The sequence below is a fragment of the Myodes glareolus genome, chromosome 22 (genome assembly GCF_982192425.1).
Source record: "Myodes glareolus chromosome 22, mMyoGla1.1, whole genome shotgun sequence".
NCBI lineage: Eukaryota > Metazoa > Chordata > Mammalia > Rodentia > Cricetidae > Myodes > Myodes glareolus.
The window spans coordinates 62,283,435-62,307,328 of record NC_142047.1 but is presented as its reverse complement, the minus strand read 5'-3'; the positions used below and the strand labels follow the sequence as shown (position 1 = coordinate 62,307,328).

At 42.2% G+C, this 23,894-nt stretch overlaps 1 protein-coding gene across 1 annotated transcript in view; it reads left to right on the top strand.

The window, feature by feature from the left end:
- LOC148118628 (contactin-associated protein like 5-1-like) overlaps window positions 1-23,894 on the top strand; it is a 901,008-nt gene that overhangs the window by 201,521 nt on the left and 675,593 nt on the right. Inside the window, exon 3 of the mRNA XM_087900698.1 lies at window positions 22,425-22,618. Coding sequence (XP_087756824.1) covers window positions 22,425-22,618 — 194 coding nt within the window. The remainder of the gene's footprint in view (window positions 1-22,424; window positions 22,619-23,894) is intronic.

Below are 23,894 nucleotides of genomic sequence, written 5' to 3'. Positions count from 1 at the left end.
AACCAGACTACAGACCCATGTTGAGAAAAGCTTTGCCCCTGTAGAACAGAAATCTTGGAGTCAAACAAGGAGACCCCATTTTTGTTTCAGGAAGAAACACAGGTTGAGACATTTTAATAGAGTCTCTAGAAGTGCTTCGAAGACAATTAGCCTCATCTCTACTCTAATTGTGTGGTGCCAGATTAGCACTGTCTAGGCACACCTTATTCACTTCTGGAAAAGAACAGGTCCTTTGTAGGTCAATTACATCTATGTAACATGACAGGGGCCGGCTTGTTGGGGTATCTGTCCCACCTGGTACTCCACAGCCGGCAAGTCCCAAAGAAAATCACGCACAAGACTCCATAAGATTATAAACTGATTGGCCCATTAGGTCAGGCTTCTTGTTAACTCTTATAACATATATTACCCCATTATCCTTATCTATGTTAGCCACATGGGCTCAGTACCTTTCTCAGTGCGACAGCTTACATGTTGCCTCTTTGGTGGTCTGTGCAGGAGTGGCTGAGGGAGCTTTCTCCTCCCTAGCCTTATCCTATTCTCATTGCCCCGCCTCTACTTCCTGTCTGGTTGACCCGCCTATACTTCCTGCCTGGCCAATCAGCGTTTTTATTAAAATACATGATTGACAGAATACAGATAATTCTCCCGCACCATTTCCCTCTTTTTCTTTTTTAAACAAAGGAAAATACCCATGGTCCATTTGTTGGGAATGTGGGCGTAGTATTTCAGGCTACTTCCTGCTGGTTGGGGGCGCTGATGATCTTATGGGGACCTAAAGAAAATTTAGAGTTATAATCAAGTCCTGACTGAAGTATCCTGGGAGTCTTGATCATCTCAGGCTGCAGTCTTGAATCAGTTCTGGATGTAGAACTCTGTCATCTGGGTCACCTGTTTCTGTCGGAGATTTCTCAGGTGGCCTCCCTTGGTCAAAGATGATTTTTCTTAACTCTGAATAAATCCATGGCCTCTCATTTTCTGTGGAAACAAAAGCAGAATCTCTTCTCCAAAGTAACATACCTTTTGACTTCAGTTTTGAAGCCAAGGTATTTTCAAAATACCTATCTTGGGTTAGTTCAGCAGCATTTATAAACAAATGTCTTTTAGCAGCTGTTGGTGTGGGAGAATTGTCTGTATTCTGTCAATCATATTTTAATAAAACACTGATTGGCCAGGCAGGCAGTATAGGCGGGAAAGCCAGACAGGAAGTAGGGGTGGAGCAAAGAGACTGGGAGTTTTCTGGGACACAGGAAGCTCTCTCGCCACTCCTGCGCAGACCACTGAAGAGGCAACATGTAACTTGCCCAGCTGAGAAAGGTACGGAGTCATTATGGCTAACATAGATGAGAATAATGGGTTAATATAAGTTATAAGAGTTATTAAGAAGCCTGACCTAATGGGCCAATCAGTTTATAACCTAATGTAGACTCCGTGTGATTTTCCTTGGGACTTGCTGGCTTGTTGGGGTACTGGGCGGGACAGAAACCCCAACAAGCTGGCTCCTTCCTCAGCATTCAAACAATTCAAACAATAGTGAGGAGTTGTGGGCAGGCCTGCTTTTCGCCTCACCTGGCTCCTGCATGGCTAGCTTAGTCCCAGAAATAATAACACATAAGTTGTATTCATTTAAATACTGCCTGGCCCATTATCTCTAGAGAATTAGTTACTGGCTAACTCTCACATCTTGATTAACCCATTTCTAATAATCTGTATCACACCACGAGGTGTGGCTTACCGGGAAAGATTCAGCATGTCTGACCTGGTGGCTGGCTCCATGGCGTCTGCTCATAGCCCTCTTCCAAGCATTTTGTTCTGTTTACTTCGCCTACCTAATTTTCTGTCCTATCAAGGGGCCAAGGCAGTCTCTTTATTGACCAATGAAAATAACACAATAGACAGATAACCCTCCTCCATCATTTCCCCTATTTCTGTTTAAACAAAAAGAAAGGCTTTCATTTTAACACAGTAAAATTAAATATAACAAAACAGTTATCAAGCAAGAATTACAGTCACAATATTTATAACTCTATCTTTATCATAATAATGGAAAACTATAACTATGACTATCCATTCTTCAACTCCATCAAAGACTCCAGAAGGATATATTACCTAAGTAAACAAGAAGTAAGCAACTTCCAAAACTCTAGAAATGATAGAGACATCTCGCTGCCTGGACAGTCACCCAAAGTTCCTCTTTATCTTTGGGGCATCCATTTTCAGCCTTCATGCCCATAATATCCAGCAGACATTTCCATGAAGCTGGAACTTTTAAAGACAGTTCAGTCACTATCTGCTGTGTCCTGCAGAATGTCTCACAGACTCTTTCATGAATCAGGAACCCCGAAAGATCATCTCACCTTTAGGCAAGTTCAGCAGTCCTCTCTCTGCGGGTTCTCTGTGTCCAGTTTATATAACAGTACAGGCAAGAGCTGTTTCTTGCCCAAATGGCTAACCAACTCCATAAGGAGCCTCTTCAATGCCCATCTTCCTCTTGAAGTAGATTGGTGCTGCCAGGAGCAGACGTGTCTCATTGTCATGAAAAGTCCTAAGTTATTAAAACATTAAATGCCATGTTCTGTAGTCTTTGAAAGATGTGAATATCTACCTGAAATATATCTATGCACTTCTAGAAAATCAGACTAACATTACTTCAAGCTTGACTATTATCGATGATTATCCATTAACAACCTATATTTTTAATTATACATTGCATTTTTAAATGAACTACACAATCAAAATCAGAAATATATACACATATAACAAAATTGACCTTAAAATCCATACCAATGCAAATTATTCATATCTATATCATATCCCCCTTTAAATGTAAAAGAACATTTATAAGCAATATTTGGGAATATGGACGTAGTTATTTCTCTCCAAACTTCTTCCTGCTGTATAGGGGTGCTGTTAATCAGGTCTTTCATGGTATAACCTGTCTGCCAGGTTCATCTCAGTTGGCAGTTGAGTGAAGTAATTTCTTGAGGGTGTTCACAGCAACCTTTCAGGAGGACGTGGTCTATCATACCATATTGGGATAGAAGCAATCCACAGGGTCTCATCCTCTGTGAAAACAAAAGAAGGACCTCCTTTCCAAAGCATCATATTCTTAGACCCAAATTCTGAAGTCAAGGTATTTTCAAAATATCTATCTTGGATTAGTTCAGCAGCATTTATAAACAAAAGTCTTTTAGCAGCTGTTGCTCCTTCCTCAGCATTCAAACAATTCAAAGAGAGCATAATAGCATACAGTATCAAGATTCTCTGTGTATTTTCCATCTTTATGCAGCTTTATTTTAACCTCTATTTCTTTTATTTTTCTTTTAACTTTTGGCTTTTTAAGACAGGTTCTCTGTATATATCTTTGTCCTGGAATAACTCTGTAGACCAGGTTGTCCTTGAACTCACAGAGATCCACTTGTCTCTGCCTCCCAAGTGCTGGGCTCAAAGGTGTATGCTACCACACCTTGAACTCACAGAGATCTGTCTGTCTCTGCCTCCCAGGCACTGGATTAAAGATGTGTACTACCACACCTTGAGGTCACAGAGGTCAGTCTACCTCTGCCTCCCTTGTGTTGGGATTAAAGGTGTATACCACCACACCCAACTACTCTCTTTCTTCCTTTTTTACCCTAAGAAATTTAACCTTTAGCCTACATATATTTTTAACTCATAGTAAACCATTTAGAGGTTTTTCTTCCTCTTTGACTCTTTTTTACTGTATATCTCTTTTTCTGACCACATGAGTCTAAAACCGTGGCTTTGATGGCTAGACCCAGTCCATTTCTTAGCTTTCCAGACTCATGGTAGAGGTATCAGCCAGAGCTGTGTTCACTGCCACAACTCTATGGCGTTTCAAGGTCCTTGTCAGCAAGCAAGCTGCAGCATTCTGCTCACAGACCACTCTCAGTCAGACTGCCTGCCTGAAAGAGTCAGAGTTTGCCCTGGCAGGATGGCCCGGAAAGTCAGCATTTTAAAGCAGCACAGCTTTTTTCCTGCTATGGCTGAAAACCGAAAAGTGTGCATTCAGCTTTTCATCAACGTTTAAGTGTTTCGTGGCAGGACCTCTTAAAAGAGCCACAAAGTTTTGCAGCTAAAGCTGAGTCAGGAAGCCTCTCTTAGATGAAAGCCTTGCTTGCCTCTAGCAAGCAGAGCAGACCCAAGAAATTGCTGCCACCAAGAAAACATGCTTTACTCCATTCTTTCCCAAACTTTCTCAGGCTTTCTGTGGATGCAGTTATCCACGTGGGCACCATATGTAACATGACAGGGGCCGGCTTATTGGGGTATCTGTCCCACCTGGTACTCCACAGCCGGCAAGTCCCAAAGAAAATCACACGGAGATCTCTATAAGTTATAAAGCTGATTGGCCCATTAGGTTAGGCTTCTTGCTAACTCTTATAACATATATTACCCCATTATCCTTATCTATGTTAGCCGCATGGGCTCAGTACCTTTCTCAGTGTGACAGCTTACATGTTGCCTCTTTGGTGGTCTGTGCAGGAGTGGCTGAGGGAGCTTTCTCCTCCCTAGCCTTATCCTATTCTCATTGCCCCGCCTCTACTTCCTGTCTGGTTGACCCGCCTATACTTCCTGCCTGGCCAATCAGCGTTTTTATTAAAATACATGATTGACAGAATACAGATAATTCTCCCGCACCACATCTCTATAAAACAGATATTGACTGGAGAGACAATGTCTCTGTAATGAGTAATGACACCTGTCCTTTTCTGACTGGGTGGGGATCCTGGGCACCTCTACCTCAGACCAGTGTGTATGAGAGGAGACTGAAGTCTTGTCTCCTTTTGGTGGACTCTAAACTGAGGAGGCTAAGCAGAAGTTTCAGTCATGAAGCTGGAATGGAGAGAGCAGGACTCCCCCTTTAGCCCAGTGAGCAATGGACTGGCACCACTCTCCATTCACAGGGCCACATTCTTCCCTTAGGATTGGGCAAAGGTGGGCTCTAGGGAATTTGGCACCCTGACTCTCAACTGTCTGAACCACCTGCGCACCTGTGCCAGTGACATTGTCCAACCCATAGCCCAGATATTCTGTATGGTTATTGATCAAATAAATGCACAGAAGGTTTCCAGGAGATTTTAAAATGCAACCAGAGTTACAAGCTAAGGATTTGGGGGCAATTAATGACCAGCCAATGCTACTGTGACTATTCAAGAGTACCTCTTATGTGTTAGGGACTATGCTAGATGCTAATGTATGATTGGCCTGGACAAGTGGGGATATGATTTATAAAGAGTTGATGGGTTGAAGAGATGACTCAGTTGTCTGAATACTCACTTCACATCATGAGGACCTGAGTCCATCAGCAATATCAAATTTCAGACCTGGTAGTGTACACAGTAACCCAAGCCTTGTGAGGAGTACGTGGAATCAGGAGGATCCCTGGGTCATGCTGGCCATCTACTCAACCAAACCAGTGCACTCCTGGTTTAGAGAGAGATCCTGACTCAAAAGAACAAAAAAAAAAAAAAAAAAAAAAAAAAAAAAAAAAAAAAAAAAAAAAAAAAAAACGTGGTGAAGGGGCTGGAAAGATGGCTTAGTGGTTAAAAGTGCTTGCTTGCTCCTCATGGGGAGCCGAGTTTGGTTCCCAGTTCTCATAATGGGTGGTTCACAACTCCAGCTTAAGGAGCTATGGCGCCCTCTTCTGGCCTCCACAGGCCTTCCACTCACATGCAAATATCTGCATGTAGACACACATACACACATATAAGAATAATAAAAATAGATACTTTTAAAGATTAGTTTTTTAGGTGGAGTGGATGGGCAGTGGGCTGGGAGGGAAGCAAGGGGGCGGGAAGCAGGGTAGGAGTGGAACTGTGGTTGGAATGTAAAGTTAAAAAAATTAGTTTGCATTGGGAATGTAAGCACACCACCCAAGAATTCAGAGTCTAAAATGTATGCACAGATGAGTGAATAAAGTAATGAATATGAGTATATGCAAATAGATTCTACACAGGGTATATATGTACGTATACTATGATTACATTGGTATAAAACGTGAAAGGATGGTAACATTGTGAAGAACACATTTTTTCCTATGAATGAATAGGCAAGTATAAAATTTAGAAAGCTAGAAAGAAACGATGTAGCATTAATTGATTTTGAAAATTGCAGAAAACTGATGATTTACTTTTTTCTTCTCAGATTAGATTTGTGTCCCATTTATAAACTAACCAAGACCCAAAGAAAAAAGAGCCCGATCATCCCCTTTCTATTGGAGTCCTTTAAACCTCCACTTTCATTTTATGAATGGACAGAGATCAAATATGCTCCCCAAAGCAAATACTATGATAGGAACAAATGTCAGATTCTCTGATAGCCACAAAGGAATCAAGGACTTTTTCCCTTAGTGCCAGATGTCTATCAAGGATTTCAGTCATGTTACAAGCTTATGTAACACAGAACTGTGAAAGAAAATCACAAGAGCAGCATGCTAGGAGACAGAGACACAGAAGCAGAAGCTCTGGCTGCTTCACCTTACAGTACACCAACTACTTTCCACAGAGCAATCACCCGCATCCCATTCCCAAGGAGCCAGAGCATCAACACAGAGAGGAATGCCATGGCCATGCCAGGAATTCACCAAGCTATCTCCTCCTCCATCATCACTGTCATCCAGGGATACCCTCCCCATGTCTCTGTTCGGCACAGTCTCATAATTTCAGTAATGAACAGAGAAGTCGATGTGCATTATTTTTATTAGTGCAATTATTTCCCCCCATGGTGTTACTGAAGCATAAGGAACAAATTAATTATATACATTAAACTATATAGTGTGATAATTTGACACACGTGTATGTTTTGAAATGATTAACTGTCGAGTTCACTGATACAGCCTTCTCTTCCCATACTCCCTCTGGGTGAGTGCATGTGTTGGTATCTGCTTTACTGCCTCATTGGATTTCAACTGTACAATAGCAGATTGTCATTAACAAGTCTCTGAACTGCCATTGCAGCATCAGAATTTATTTTTCTGTTGATTTTCCACTGGTCTTTAGCTCGGACTGGCCTGGAACTCACTTTGCAGTTGAAAATGACCTTGAAGGTCTGATTCCCCTGCCTCTGTCTCCTCAGCTTTGTGGCTGCAGGCCTGTATGGCCGTTCCTGAATTAAACAGCACTGGGCATCAAGCCCTGAACAAGCACTGGACCAACTGAGCTGTATTCCCCAGTCTTCCTGATACTGTGTTTCCCATTCTAACATACATTTCAGCAGCCTGTTTGAGTTAGTCACATTCATTTTTTCCCTCATGACTCACCCAGTACACAGTCACTGCCCTTCTAAGTATCCATGCACCAGGGCTGACACTTGCATATGTACAAACAGACACACTACAACACAGCCATCTGTCTCTACTGTCTCTAACGTGGATTTTAGCCCCTGAAGACTGGGGAATAAGATACACTTGCATATGTACAAACAGACACACTACAACACAGCCCTCTGTCTCTAACGTGGATGTTAGCCCCTGCAGACTGGGGAATAAGATACATATGCATATGTACAAACAGACACACTAAAACATTGCCATCTGTCTCTAAAGTGGATTTTGCCCTTGCAGACTGAGGAATAAGATACATATGCAGTTTTTCTTTTTATTTCCAAGTACATGGCTTAAAATTGCTAAGCAATAATTACCTGTTAGAGTATGCTGTTTAGTCTATTAAAGTCACAGGTCTCATACAAATGTAGAATAAGCACATAAAAGAATATTCAATTTATTGGCAAGAGACGCTAGAAGACAGAAAAGTTGTTCCAGAAGAGCAAAGTCATCTGAAGAACTGAAGGAAAAGTGAAATCTTACAAAACAATTGCAAGTCAATTCAAAAGAAGCAAATGTCTGTATTCATTAAGATTTTCTGGAGAGATAGCATGTACACGTGTTTACATACATTTGTTTACAGATGTATACAGGTATATGTGAAAAGACACAATAAACAGCTAGGCATATAATGGTTGGTAGAGATCTGCAGGAAGAGGCTCACTGTGCTCTCATGCTCACAGAAGTTGAGAAGGACCCCACCACGCTGTCTACAAACTAGAGAACCAGGGAAGCTGACGCATCCCTGTGACCCAGAGCTCTGAGAACAGAGAAGCTGACGGAGTAACTCTTCAGCAGAAGCTTGAGAACGGGTAACTGCCTCTGCAACTCTCTAAACGTAAAGATTTTTGAGCCTGAAAGCCTCTGGGCTAAGAACAGAAGGCAGGTGTCTCGTGCCCAAAGAAGAGGCAAGTGCACCTCGTCGGATCCTTCCAGGGGCTGCATGGTGTCTCCTCACGTGGATGAGAATTGATCTGTCCCACTAAGAGACTGAAATGCCAATCTCTCCCAGAGACATCCTCACAGACACAGTGTTTTTAACTTTCTGGGGTCCTTAACCAAGTCAGGTTAGCACTTGTAATTAACTATCATCGCATCTTAGGGGAGAACCAAACTCTACAGGGCAGACATTCACAAGCTAACACATAGTTTCCTGGTAGCTAAATCTAATCAGTTAGCAAACAGAAAGACTTTTGATCTGCAGAGACAACTGGCTTGGTCTGAAGACCGGATAATCATGAAGTAGGTGAGTCACAAAGGAGCCCTGATGCTACTGAAGGGCACACTGTTCTTCTTTGAGGTTTCTGAGATTTGTTTAGCTTTTCTTAACACAAGTCTACTCATTCGCTCCTGTGCCTGTCACAGTAATTGACAGATCCATTCTGCCTTGTGCCATCCAGCTTTCCATACAAATGTTAGAAAATATCCCATTATTTTCCTGAAGATGGAATCCAAGTTAGAAAAGATCTCATTCCCATAAATGAAATCCCATCCTGAAGGTATGTTGAAGCTCAGGGGTGGTGACTGAAATTTCCTGAGAAGATATGAAAAGTATCTGTTCACTACAGACAGTGCACTGATAACATCCCAAGGAAGGCATACACTCCGATCTAACTTAAGGAACCACAGAGTTTACTGGGGTTCCTGGCAGGTCTGTGGGTGAGAAGCCACTTACAGGAACATGGATGACTCATTAGCAGTGATGATCTGAAAAACCCAACTGGATCCCTCAGCAGCTCAACTGAGCCCAGAGTCTCCTCTCCGCAAATGATACACTTGGTATCACATCTGAGAGAGGCTGTGCAAATATTGTAGGTTTCCAAGACTTCATGGGACTTTTGAGTTTTATTTACTTGTTGAGTCTCCTAAACCTTTTCCTTACATTCAAGAAAGTTATTTTAATTCAGAGAAAATTTCTTTTCACCAAGCCATACTCTTGCTCTTCGAACTTTTCCGTGAAGGAAGGACATTTCTTACACGTCTTGGGTATCTTTTAAAGTATTTGAATCCTCTGTAAACCACATAAAATCCACCATTTACTGAACATGGATGAAATATTTTATTTCCAGTGTAGAAGAGCAGAGTTGAATATTCTCAAGTGTGACTACACAAAGGAAGAAAATACACAGCTGGTGAACATGTTCCAGCAGAGAAAATGGTTGTCCAAGGTGAGAGGGAGAATCCAGGAATCCAATCCCAACCAATACAAGTGTAATGAGTTCCATCAGGGACAAACTAATTTCTTAAAACATAAAAATAAAAATAAATAAAAATGGCACCTCTAATGGAGCTGTTGAGAAAATCAGGTTCAAGAAAGTCAGCCCAGGAGCTAAGGATTGTCCAGTATCGCTAGCTCATCACTAGAGGGGATTTGCTGGATGGATTTTGTTCTTTTACTTCCAAGGCCCCGCTAACCTTCATCTCATCTCACACAAGGAAAGTGAAAAGCAAGAAAGAGCACTAATCACTCTTGAAAGAGCCTGGGAAGGGCACTAAGCTGAGGTCAGTGGCCATTAACTGAGGCGGCCAAGTCACTCAATGTAATTACAGCTTAGGGAGGATCTCTGTGTGTCACATGTCACGTGTTTTGTGGTAAGAACGCTTCAGAGTTGGGGGAGTAAGTTAGATAGGCTTTCACAAACACTGAGAACAGGAAAATCAGCCACTGCTGGCCGAGTATCAAACTGCCAGGTGTGATCTAGATCAGGGAGAGAATTTAAGTTACCTTGCCTGATTAAACACAATCAAAGGGGTTTTATGTCCATGAGAGGAAAGATGTTCATGGCTTTCTTCCTTATAAAACAGAATTCCCAAATAATTATATTTAACATTATCCCTTGAAATTTTAAGACTTTTTCCTTACGTGAATTTATTTTTGAGATCTTTGCATTTAGAAGTTTAGATTGTATACCTCTGCCATGACAGTTTTGTTTACATGGAGAATTTGTTTCTTTTACCTCATTGTATGGTCAGCTTCCAGAGTTCATGGATAAATGGAAAGGTTTCAAGTTTTTTACTTTCTATTTTGGCACAGAATACAACTCTGCACACACACACACACACACACACACACACACACACACAAACATATTTTCATTTATCACACATCATATACAACACAAGGCACACAGAATACACACCCACATACACACATACACAAACAAACACACACACACAATCACACATAAACCAAACCATACCACACACATAACACACCACACACACACACACACACACACACACACACACACACACACCACACCACACATAAACACAACCGCCCCCTTCACACACCACACCACACCACTCCACACCACACCACACACACCTATGTATACACCACCTTCTTTGGGCAGCACTAGTCACTAAGGCTCCATGGAGGTCTTTGGAAGTTACTTTTCATTTTGAATCATTTGATTATGAGGAAATGAGACTAGAAAGAATTTGCGAAGCAAAGTTCTTTAGTGTAATTAGCCTCATATGTTAGGTAAGGACGCCGAGGACCCTATAATGATAGTGCCACCATGTCTGTTTGCTTAATGACAGCTCCAGGCTACCATATAGACTGCATGAGACTGCATGATGTGGATTTAATGTGTTTAAAATATGTTCAGGGATGGGGTGTAGTTCAGTGGGTAGATTGCTTGTAACATGCAGAAAGGCCAGGGTTCGTGTCTCGGCACTGGGTAAAGGAGGTGTGGCAGTGTGCCTGGATTTCTAGCATAAGAATGGAGGTGGAGGCTAGAGGACCAGAAGTTCTAGGTTGTCCTCAGCAATACAGGCAGTTCGACCAGCGACCCTGCCTCGAAAACTAACAAACAAGAGAAGAGTAGTCTAAATCAGACTTAAAGAATTGGCCAAGCCGTTTCCTCTTCTCATGTTCATTTCCTTTCATATCCATAAATGTACTGCCTCTGTTTACCAGTTGATAGTTTCTTACTGAAACAGGGTAATGTACAAAAGAGAAAAGAACAGAATTGTTAAACACTGTTGTTTGTCTAATGGTTGATAATTGACTATTTGTTACTATCAGAAAACAGAGACGATCCTGAGCCTCTTAAAATGACTTGGAGTGTGAAAAGAGCCCTTACTTCCCTCTTCTGGAGAACACACAACACCTGTATTAATATTAGTTCCATGACTGCACCAAACTATCCCACAGATGCAACCTAACGTTTGTTATAGCAAGCCGATGGTTCTGTGACGTTATCATAATGTGTGTGTGTCCTCCTTCCTCCACCGTGTGTGTGTGTGTGTGTGTGTGTGTGTGTGTGTGTGTTCATCCTGGGACATAAACCTAGGAATTCATGCATGCATGATAGACATACACTCTAGGCTCAGTTATACCTTAGCACTGTTTGTGCAATATTTATTGTTGTTATATGCGTGGGAGTTTTTTTTCTAGTGTAAAATTAAAATATATTTCCCTATATAAACAACATCTTCAACACAGCCAGGCCTGCGCAGAGAGACAGAACAGTGCAGTCCCGTCATCTTCCTGGTCAGCAGCCTTCTGAAGTTAAGAAACCCACTCAGATTTAATTAAACACAGCAGAGCTCTCCAGGCATAGAAAGTTAGCACATCTTGCTAGTATTGTGTTTTTGTGAGTATGTGTGTACATATATGTACTTGAATGCCCAAGCAAGTGTGTACAAATACATTTGGAGGCCACAAAGCAACCTTGGGTGTCATTACTCAGGGACCATCCTCCTTATTTATTAAGACAGGGTCTCTCACTGGACTGGAACTTACCAATTTGGCTGGCCAGACAAACCCAGAGAATTTTCCTGTCTCTGCCTCTCCAGCTCTGGGGTTATAACTTTGCTTAATCACTCCCTGCTTCATAAATGTGTATTCTGGGAATCAAAACCAACTAATCATGCTTGTAGAGCAAGCTTTCCAATGACTGAACTGTCGTCCAAGTCTTCATCATAGTATTTACATGGGAGAGGTGTGGATCATTTGTCCCAAGTCCTAAAAGTGAAATGTAGCCCCGTTTAACTAAAAAGACAGACTTACATTTGGCACTGGCTTATAAAAGAAATTACAGAAGAAAAACTGTTTAATGTACTGTGCACCGGCATATAAAAATTATTGGTAATGGGCTACAGATTTAAGTGTAATGTCAACAAGATTCGTTATTCAAATAACTAAGGTTTCACATCTCGTCTTTCTTACCAAATGTAATAGAGGACGAATTACTTTTCTTATACCTGCACCAAACCAGTAATGCTGTCTTGTTAGATCTTGTTAATACTGTGTTGTTAAATCTTCTACAGTGCTTTACTTATGTATGGAACTCAATAATTATAAATAAATCAAATAAGTTATAAATAATTCATTAAAATCTACCAAAAGTTCTTTAGGCCTGAGTCGGGAATACCAGTTAGTATAGTGAATTAAAAAATTAAAACGGAGCTAAGCACTTATTAAATGAGAAAAATTCTAAAGCAACTGTTTTGATAGAAACTTCTGCAAATTCAGAAATGTCAAATAGTGTCATACAGTACAGTAGTTAGTCACTATATAAAGCAACTGCGTATTGTAGCTAGGAGATAGATTATTTGATAAAGTGTTTGCTTTTCAAGCTTGAGACCATATTTTGTTCCTAGAGCACAATAAAATGCTGAGTATGTTAAAACAGAAAGGTAATCCTAGAACTGGGGAGGTGGGAGCGGAAGGAACCCTTGGGTTTGCAGGCTCCAGCCTAGACAAACCAATGAGAGACCCTGTTCCCAAAGCAAGGGGGACAATTCCTGAGAAATGATGGGCAAGCTTGACAACTGATCTCCATACAGGTGTGTGTATGTATGCCTATAAACACACACACACACACACACACACACACACACACACACACACATGCACTGAGATACAGCTGGTTTCATCAAGGAAGTCCAGTCAGTTTTATTTCATTTAAAATTAGGTATCCAGTATCATACTGAGCTGTGAATCACTCTTCGCACTTTTGTATGTATGAGTACCCCTCACATTTCTATCCGTGATTGGCTGTTTATGTGCGTATGAAGCAATTCTGGGTCAAAGTGGGCAACTATGAGGCTTTCTTACTTAGAACTAAACTGGGAATCTTAAGAGCCTCTGCGAATTCCTAGTGGCTTCATCATGTCACATGTAACTTCTGACCTGTGAAATAGACAGGCAGACATTCCCTGTCTACCATGGCCTTAATGACTTCACTCTTCCAAAGAGGAAAAGCCTTGGTTTTGGGTGGGGGCACTGAGGCAGACTGCCCTTTGGGGTACTACATTTCCAGGGAGAGGCATTAATTCTGTAGATAGACAGCAGGGAGGTGGAGTTCTGAGAGAGTTCAGGTTCACATGGCAAACTAGGGGTCTCTTCTTCCAGGTTTTAGAGGAAGGAGGGTGTGTCTTGCTGTGAGGTTGATGTGTATTCCATAGCACAACCTGCAGTCAGACTGTCCCTGACATCTAGGCAGTAAGAAGTGAGGGGTCCTGCATTATAGGGAGAGAACATACAAATCTGAGGGTGAGGGTCCTTCCCAAGAAATGTAGTGGAGTAAGGATGGAGGAGGGAGAAGAAACACGTAAGGCAGAAGGAAGATCTAGATCACAAAAGGCTCCATAAAGTCAGTTATGCAGTGAGACAGCCAGCGCTACACTGTGGAAGTTATATTTTTCCACAATGGCCTGAGATGTGCAGGAGGCAAGCAGGCTTCTTTTTAGACTGAACAAGTCTATGAACAGTTGTGCTGGCTAATTGTATGTCAATATGATACAAGGTAGAGTCTTCAGAGGAGAGCGAGCCTCGGGTGAGAAAATGAGTCCATAGATTGGACTGTAAGCAAGCCTGTAGGACAATTTTCTAATTGGTAATTGATGTGGGCGGCCCAGCCCACTGTGAGTGTGCCACCCCTAGGCTGATGCTCCTGGGCTCTATAAGAAAGCAGACTGAGCAAGTTGTGGAGAGCAAGCCAGTAAGCAGATCTCAGTCAGGGCCTCTGCATCAGCTCCTGCCCCCAGGTTCCTGCTCTGCTGGAGTCCCAGCCCTCACTGCTTTTGAAGATGGAGAGTTATTTGAAACGGAGTGAAATAAACCCTTTCCCTTCCAAGTTGGGTTTGGTCATGGTTTTTGATCACCACCGTAGTAACTCAAGCTAAGGCAATAGTACATGCTTCTGGCCGTCAGTCAGCTCTCACAGCTGAGAGACAATCGACCTGCTAGGGAATACTCAGAGGCAAAGAATGTCCCACAGGAAAGCTTCCCACACTGAGGCGACATCTTTTCCTCTTTGCATGAGGATGCCGTTGACTCTGTCCACCATCTTGCATCCCTTAGTCGCTTCCTGTGACAGCAGCTAACCTCTCTTTACTCACAGACGCTGGGCTCCACGAGATACCACGGGCTGCCTTCCCCACATTTCCTTTACCTTCTCTGCTCTCCTATTATTTACAGATGAATGATGTGCTATGAGGTCTTTGGCACTTGGTTGATTTCCAGGACACCTGAATTAACACATCACAAACCATTCTCCCAACATTGCTCTAGTAGCAAACAGCCCTTGTCTACAACTGAATCCGATTCAGACAAAGGTGTCCCTCTTTCCAGGAGTCTCCTGGGATTAGAGCCCTTTGCTTCTCTTTGCAAATTTTGGGAAAGGTCTCAAACAGTCCCGTCCCAAGGTTCCTTACACTTTTTTTTTTAAATTTTAATCTATAGCTTTATTCTAATTTTAATCAACAGTTTTATTTTTGTATATATGTCTTCACTCGTGTCTGTGTGCATATGTGGTCCCTATCTGTAGAGGCAAAAAAGGGCATCAGATACTAATGACCTGGATTAGTTGTGAGCTGCCTGACAGAGATCTTAGGAACTCACCTTGAGTCCTCCAAAAGAACACAAAGTGGGCCATCTTTCCAACCCGATCCTACAAGATTTGTGTCTTTTAAGACAACACATGGGGCATCTGGTGAAGCTTCTACTTGGCTTACCTCTGGAGCTTTGTTATCCCTTACACCGGAAGTGTTGCACATGGGTGATTGTCAGCTGCAGCGTCCTGTCATCCTACACCTGTCCGGTAGCACAAGAAGCATGTGTATGCTTCATCCAACGTTATCAAAGACTTAAGGGGTCTTTGCTCTCTGCAAAGCCTCTTTCATGTGGATGAGACTAATCTAAAGAGAAGAGTAGATGCCTTTCTGAATCTGAAGTATAATTTTATTATTTAGACACATGTGAGCATAATTTTATTACTTGTAGACACATGGCTCAGTATTAAATATTCAGAGAAGAAACTCTCATGTGTAATGCACACACGTTGATGTGTATGTCAAAGCACAACTTCAGAAATTATTCTTCAGACTTCACCTGCTTGTTTTTTTTTTTTTGTTTGTTTGTTTGTTTTCTGGAGACAGGCTTTCTCAATGACTTGAAGCTTACCAAGCTGGCCTGCAAGTGAGCCTTGGTGATAGACCTGTCTCCTCCCCCCCCCGTCTGGGACTGCAGCTGTGCACCACTTTCTCTGCATTTTAATATGGGTGCAGGGGTTTGAACACAGGTGTCCATGCTTACAAGGCAAGTGTTTTACCAAATGAGTCATCTTACCAGCCCAAAGCTTCTGTTTTAACTTATTATTGTGCTTGACTCATTAAGTGGATTTGTTCATGCAACAGTTTTGAATCTTGGCTTACAGGGCTAACATGTGTGTCATAACTGAGGCTGCAACTCATTCTCCCTGCTAGCTCCTGGTGCACTCAAGGGAAAATGTTTGTTGTTTATAGGGATTTGTGTGATGTCTGGGAAAACATGTCCCTTGTGAAATTTATTGTAGGTATTAAACAATGGTCAAGAGCTGGTGGGATAGCTCAGTTGGTAGAGTGCTTATGGTGAAAGCACCAGGACTTGGGTTAGGATTCTTGGCACCCTGTAAGAGCCAGTCACGGATGTACACGTCTGCAATCCCAGCAATGGCAAGGTAGAGAAAAGCTATACTTGGCTTTCACTTGGCTAGTGTAGTTGAATTGGTGAGCTCCAGTGTTTGAGATTGCTTCCTGTTGCTATGGTAAAAGTCACTCTGCTGAGATTTTGGTTGACTTACACTTCCAAATCACTTCTATCTTTGAGGGAAGCCAGGGCAGGCACTCAAATAGGAAACTGAAGGCCGAAATCATAGCCAATGCTGATTTAATTACAAGCCTCAACTTTGTGGTTTCTTATCAAATCCAGGATCACCTGTCCAGATAAGGGTATTGCCCACAGTGGATCTGGCCCTCCCACTCAATTAATAATCAAGATAATTCCTTATGGGATTATCTGAGCAATCTCTCAATTGATTGATAGCCTAGATGACTCTAGGCTGTGTCAAACTGAAGCTAACTAGGAATTGAGGTACTGGGAGAGAGTCTGTCTCAAAAATAATACGGAGAGCAATACAGAAAGACACTCAAAACTGGCTTTTGACTTTCACACGTGTACACAATCATCCAAATACATACAGGCACATATGTAAACATATAAATGCACCATACACACACAAAACAAAGCAAAATAACTCAAACTGTGTGCTTAAAACATATTGTGTGTAAAAGTATTGTATGTCCTAACTGACTATTGCAGCTGATCTTGTACAGATGGAGTCTATTTTGCAATATGTGCTATTCAACATCTCTGAAAAGAATCCATGCTGTGCCATTTCAAAGGTGTGGCGTCCATCAATTATTATTTCCATTTCTGAGGTGGAACCGGAAATAGGCAGAAACGGAGGGAGTTATTGTTCTGCATCCCACCCAGCCTCTCTCGCAGCCTGTATCCTGCATTCAAGGTGGCAATCAGCACTGTGACATAGGAAGCTGAAGCAGAGGTTTACAAGAGTGCATAGACACAGCTTCTTTGTCTGATATAATGTTTGATTATAATTCTATAGGCGAGTCTTTTATACTTGCTTCTGATTTTAGTCACTGTTAAAACCCCAAGGCATAAACCTGAAGTCAGAAAAACTGAGTTAAAGTCTCTAGTTATATCTGATAGACCAGTTCCAAGGAAGGTTAATATTCCCTGACACACAGAAATTAAAATAACATTTCTAGGAACTTGGGGGATATGTCTTAGGGTTTCTTTTGCTGTGAAAAGACACCATAACCACGGGAACTCTTTTATAAAGAAAAACAGTTAATTGGAGCTGGCTTACAGTTTTAGAGGTTTAATCCATTATCACAGGAGAAAATGTCAGTGGGCAGACAGACTTGGGTGCTGGAGACGGAACTGAGAGTTCTACATCTTGATCCACAGGCAACAGAAGAGAACAGTGTCTCACTGAGCACAGTTCGAACAATGAAGACCTCAAAGCCCACCCCCACAGCGGCATACTTCTTCCAACAAGGCCACACCTCCCCCAACAGGGCCACACTTCCTGTCAGTGCGAGCGCCTATGAAGGCCATTTTCTTTCAAACCACCACAGGGTAGGATAGCAAGAAATAATACCTGCTGCCATGTCTGAGGGCCTGAGTTCAATCTCTATGCTCTACACGATGAAAGGATACAGTCAGCTCCCACAAGCTGTCCTCTGACCCACAAATGGGCACCATGGGATACACCCATCTATCACACACACAAACATGCACACATGTACACACTAATTATGTTTCAAATGAAATATGGTTGCTGATTTCCATGAAAACCCAGAGAGACCCTGGGGAGAGGGTGACACGTGATTACCGGCTCAGGTGGGACCAGGCTGATGAGCGAGAGAAGGGTGACTGCTGGTGATTGGGAGTAAAGAACTCTGGGGCTGCACACTGCATGTCAGCACTGGAGTCCCCTGCTGAGTTAGTTATAGGCTGTACGAGGGTGGATAAGTTGCCCGAGCCCCCTGGTACTATGGCTGAGTCCCCTGCTGAGTCAGTTATAGGCTGCACGAGGGTGGATAAGTTGCCCGAGTCCCCTGGTACTATGGCTGAGTAGAGTTGGGAGACGGTTCTCTAACCTAGCCTTGGAAGCAGATCAGGGAACTGAACTCAGCCTATACTTTCTGCACTAACATCAAGTTGCACCACATTTTCTGAAAAACAAAACAACAAAAACAAAAGCAGAACTTGAAGTTAGCAGTGTAGGGGAGACACTCAGGTGTTGCTGAATTGGTAGTTAGCTAATATGCTCTAAGCCCTGGTTAGAGTCCCAACATTACACCTGTGACCCTGTGTGTGTGTGTGTGTATGCATGTGTGCATGCATGTATGTGCATATATATAGGTATACACACATATACATATATAGCATATAAGGTGTCAACAGTCCAGTATGCAGTGAATGAGGCTTATAGGTTGTTAGAAACGAAATCAAAGATAGTCTTAAGATCATCTCTGCTTTTATGTTTGGAAAAGTATGGCTGAATTATGAATATTGTACATATTATGGTGAGATAATCTTTTTCATTTCCAAGTTAAAACATGGATCATTAGCTAAAGGCACCTATTTTTAAGGCTAACATTCTGAGGTACGTCCTTGGAGAACTACATGATGGAAGAAGAAAACCAAATCCCAAAAATTGTCCTTGAGCTTTCACATACATACCTTGGCACACATGTATTCGAAGATGGGCAAATACACACACACACACACACACACACCAAATACATAATCAAACAAACAAACAATAGATAAATAAAGGTTTTTAAACTTTCTTGAAATTGAACTTTCTTTTAAGTGCTTCTACGTGTAGACTGCAGGACTCACGACAGCCCTCATATTCAGAAATCACAGAGTCGCCAGCTGTGCTATGGACACCTGGCTTCATGCTCACTCAATTTTGATGTAATTCAGAACCGGGCATTGGTGAGCACATAGTTTACCTTAGAAAGCCTATCCAGTTTTTGAGGTCACCCTTTTCATTCTAAGACACATTTACTGTTTGGCTAACAAAGCAAGCGTTTGCTGGGACAACCACAGGAGCTCCGAGGGTCTGCCTATTAGCTGTAGTGTGTGTGGAGGGGCATCTTCAATACTGGGGAGACAGGACTGGGCAATTATCAGTCAGGGAGTGGTCCTTCATGCTGAGTGCTCAGGCTGGGACTGGAAGGTTCAGAGCCTGACTTCATCTGTATGAATGCCCACGGTAACTGCTCCACGCTGGTCCATTTTCAGGAAGGTAAAGAAACTGAGGTGTGGTTTTCTCCCCATTCCTACTCCAAATAAAAGGAAAATGTAATTTCCTTTGGAAATGTTTGAAGTCATCTTAAGTCAAACACCCTGGACTTTCAGTTTTGACTTTGATTTATTTAATTGATTGGTTTTTACTTTTTTGCTACTTTTTTCTTTTTTTTCATGTGTATACATGGTATGCTTGAATGTATGTATGTGTGTCTACATGTGTGTGAAACGATACATGTCTGTCTATGCAGGTGTGTAAGTTGAGGACTTGCTGTTGCTCAGGTATCTTGTTCAGTTACTCTCTCCACGTTTTATGCGGATGCAGTATCTCTTACATAAGCAAGTGCTCATGGGCCCTGCTAGTCTAGCTGGCCTGTTTGCTTGCGGAACCTTTTGCCTCTGCTTCCTGTGCACCGAGATTGCAATTAAGCCAGCACACCTGCCTAGGATTTACATGAGCACTGGGATCCAAACTCAGGTCTTGTACTGCAAGGTGTTTATTTGTTGATTCATCACCATAGACCTACTTTCCTCTATTTTAATGTAACTTTATCTTACACGTAAATATTTATATAATTGAAAAAATCTAAAGTGTGATCAACAAGTTAAGTTGGGGACTGTCAGCAGTGAAAAGCAAATTATAAAGACTTGAGGATTTTCATTCCAAACTAACAAGCATCACTCAAAAGGACCAAAGTCCCACATTATTCTGCCCACTCTTAAATTTCTGTGTGTGTAGTTTTACACTTTTATATTTCCCCATGTATCATTTATAATAAGTTTATTCAATAAATATACCTAAAGGAAATGCTATATGAAAAACCACAAACCTACAAATCAACCTTTATTTAACTAGTCAGAAACTATGGTTCCAGCAATATCTAAACCTTGTTCACTGTGTCTGTCATGGGAACGTGAGAGAAAGAGGCAGAGGGAAGTTGGAAATTCTCTTACAGCTTTCATTCTTGAGAACTTGGTCTTGTGGCTACAGTAGCGATAATATGGAAAGTTAAAGAATGCAGTTACCCCACATTACCCCCCCCCCACACACACACATGCAGTCCTCTTACTACAGAAAGGGGAAGTATCTGTGTATCTCAGGACCTATCTTCCTGGTGTCATACCATATATGACAGAACATATATGGTATATGTCAGAACGTATTTCAGAGTAGATGTCAATCACATGGCTTCCTTCTTCCCTGCTTCAAATTTTATTATTATTAATAATAAGAAAATATAAAATTTGATAATAATAAGTAGAATAAATAAATTTAATAATAAAAATAAAATTCTTATTAATAATAAGAAATAAAAAGAAGCTTATCAAACTAGACTATTAGAGACTATGTGATGCTGATACAGCCCTCACAGCCTACATAGGTCTTAAGATGAGGAGGGGCTCTGCCGTACTTCCCCAGCTCCAGTATCTACTACAGATTTTACCACACACAGTCCTGTGCAGTGAGCATTAGGATACAGAAAGTCCCTGAGTTGCCACCGCAGTGGAGGGAATGCTTTTTCAGGAACTGGAAGACAAGCTAGAGCCTCACGGGACGAGCATGTGAGCTGAAGGAAAGGTTGAATCTGTTGCTCATCCCTTTAAGCTTAGTAGGCCTCTCACTTCATGTTCTGAGCAAAACTGTTAATTTTCACCGCATACCTGCCCATCTCGCGATACTCTGTGATGCCTCTCACCCCAAGTTCCAGAGAATATGAGAATTCAGCATTCAGTAAAAGTTTATATTGATTTACTTTTCCTACTTGAGATGGCTGCAAAAACTTAAGTCGAGTCTTCCAGTTCCATGAGAATAAATATTTGTCATCTACAAAATGATGGAGGAGGGTCATTTGTCTATTGTTACTTTCATTGGTTAATAAAGAGACTGCCTTGGCCTTTGATAGGAGAGCAGCTTAGATAGGCGGAGTAGACAGAACAGAATGCTGGGAGAAAGAAGCAGAGTCAGGCAGAGTCAGAGAGTTGTCTGCCATGAAGCTGCCAGGTCAGACATGCTGAATCTTTCCTGGTAAGCCACGACCTCGTGGTGAGATACAGATTATTAGAAATGGGTTAAATCAATATGTGAGAGTTAGCCAATAAGAGGCTGGTGGTAATGGGCTAGGCAGTTTTTAAAAGAATACAGTTTCCGTGTAATTATTTCAGGGTAAGCTAGCAGGAAGTGGCCCGCCGTTCCTTTTACAGAGTGGCACCTAACGTGGTACCTAAATCCACTTAAAAATCTGAGAGAGCTTAAAAAAAAAAAAGAGTAGTCTGGGAGCCACACAGCTGTTGAAAACTCCCTGTATGTCTTGGTACTGGGGGCCACGTGTGAACTGTGCCGTGCTTCCTCTTGTACTGAGATTGTGTTTGTTGTTTCGTCCTCGCTCCCTGTGCACCAGTGACTGCCTGTCTGCTTCCCAGCCTTTCCAGGCATGCTATCCCGGCCTGAGGATTCCGCTTCACTGTCTCCATCTTTCAAAGGCCTTCCCGAACACCTCCGAAGACAGCCTGTCCCCAGAGCCTCTGATGCAGCTTCTGTCTTCTTCCTTGCTAGCTTTCACCGAGCTCTTCTTTCCCTGTCACCCAGCTTTCTCCTCGTGATAAATAAAGGTTGAGGAAATGATGCCATCAAAGAGCCAATCAAAGCCTTCTGTCACCTTTGTACCCACAGTGATGCACGGGTCCCGTGGTAGGTTCCTAGGAAAAATTCAGAGGAAAGAAAGACTTGAGAGAGGAACGGAAGAAGGAAGGAGACACTGCAAACTGCAAGCGCTGTATCTGCTGTGAACCTGGAGCCCTGAGCTGCAGGAGAGGAATCTGGGTCTAAAGGAAACAGGAGTTTAAGTTCAGAGGCAGGAACAGTGGTGCTTTAGTTGAACAGGCTTTCATTGATCTTTAACATACGGAATGGAGACTTTCTAAGGCATTATTACCAGTCTCTCTTTTATGCTATTCCAGGAACTGGTGGTTGGTCCCCAGCAGATTCCAACGCCCAGCAGTGGCTCCAGATGGACCTGGGCAACAGAGTGGAGATTACAGCAGTGGCCACGCAGGGAAGATACGGGAGCGCTGACTGGGTGACAAGCTATCGCCTGATGTTCAGCGACACGGGGCACAACTGGCAACAGTACAAGCAAGAAGACAGCATATGGGTAGGAAATACTTCTGTCTTCCAGTGCATAAAGATGAGATGTGCTAATGCCAACCAGTGAGTGTTCCTGGCAGCTCGCTGTATCCAGACTGTGGAGGCTTGATCACTGCCCTGTACCCATTCCGAAATAATGAAATCACGTCTAGCCCTGGATCAAGTGTAACTCTCTCCCAAGGGAAATCAGAGTGTCAGCTAGAGAGAGTTCAGGGTGCTCCTCCCGTTCTTGTGATTTCGAGAGCTTTTTGACAGAATCTGTTGTCATCTATAAGACTAGGGAAATACGCTGACAAAATCCTAGTGTCCGTAAGACTGCGTCATTGGCTGCCTTCTTTTCTTTGCCTCATGGTGCTGTGGGAAAAATGCACCAATGACAGCAATGAAACTGAAAAGGGCTTATTTTGACTTACGTTTCAAATTTAGTATCCATCATGGCAGGGATGTAAGTCTTGGTACCAGGAGCTTGAGGGGCCTGGTCATGTGGCATCCATCACCATAAGGAAAAACAAAGGCTTTGCTGGGGCTCAGCCCATTTTCTCCACTACAATACAGTTCAGGCTCCTAGCTTGGGAATGCTGCCACCCACAATGGGAAGGTATTCCCATGCAAATTCGCACCATCAAGATAGTTCCCTACAGACATGCTCAGAGGCTCACCTCTCAACAGACTCTGGATTCTGTCAAATCAACAATTAACACTCACCGTCATATCGGTTAAAGGGTTATATCTACTTGTTTTTTTAAATGTATCAGACACTTTATATAACTTTATATATATATATAAACTTTATATAACTTGCTCAAATAACTGAACTATGTCACTTGTTCTAGGTTGCTAAGTGTCGAATTTGGTCTGTGGAATCTGTACTTTTGTCTCACTGTGTTGAACAGTCACCATTCAAGGTTATAAAATAAAATTCAAATATAGGAAAAAAAGGCAAAGTTTAGATTTATCCTGGAACCGTGAATAATTATCAGTTTGGGAGTAACACGTCTGCTATAAATTTTAAAACAGAGCTTGCTTTCCTGCTGCAGCCCACACTGTGTGACCTTCATGTCAACAAAAGCTTGACAGGAAACCATAAGGAAAAGAAAGCAGGGACAGGAAGCGCAGGGTTATGCTATCTGGATAGGTTATATTATCTGTCTCTAGAGGCTGGAGTTTGAGGCTTAGGAAGATGGTTTGGTAGGCTTAGTGCTTATGATCTAAGGTTGGAGTTAAGATCCCAGAACCCACAAAAAAGCCGGGTAGATGTGAAGGTATCCTTAGAGTTCCCCAAA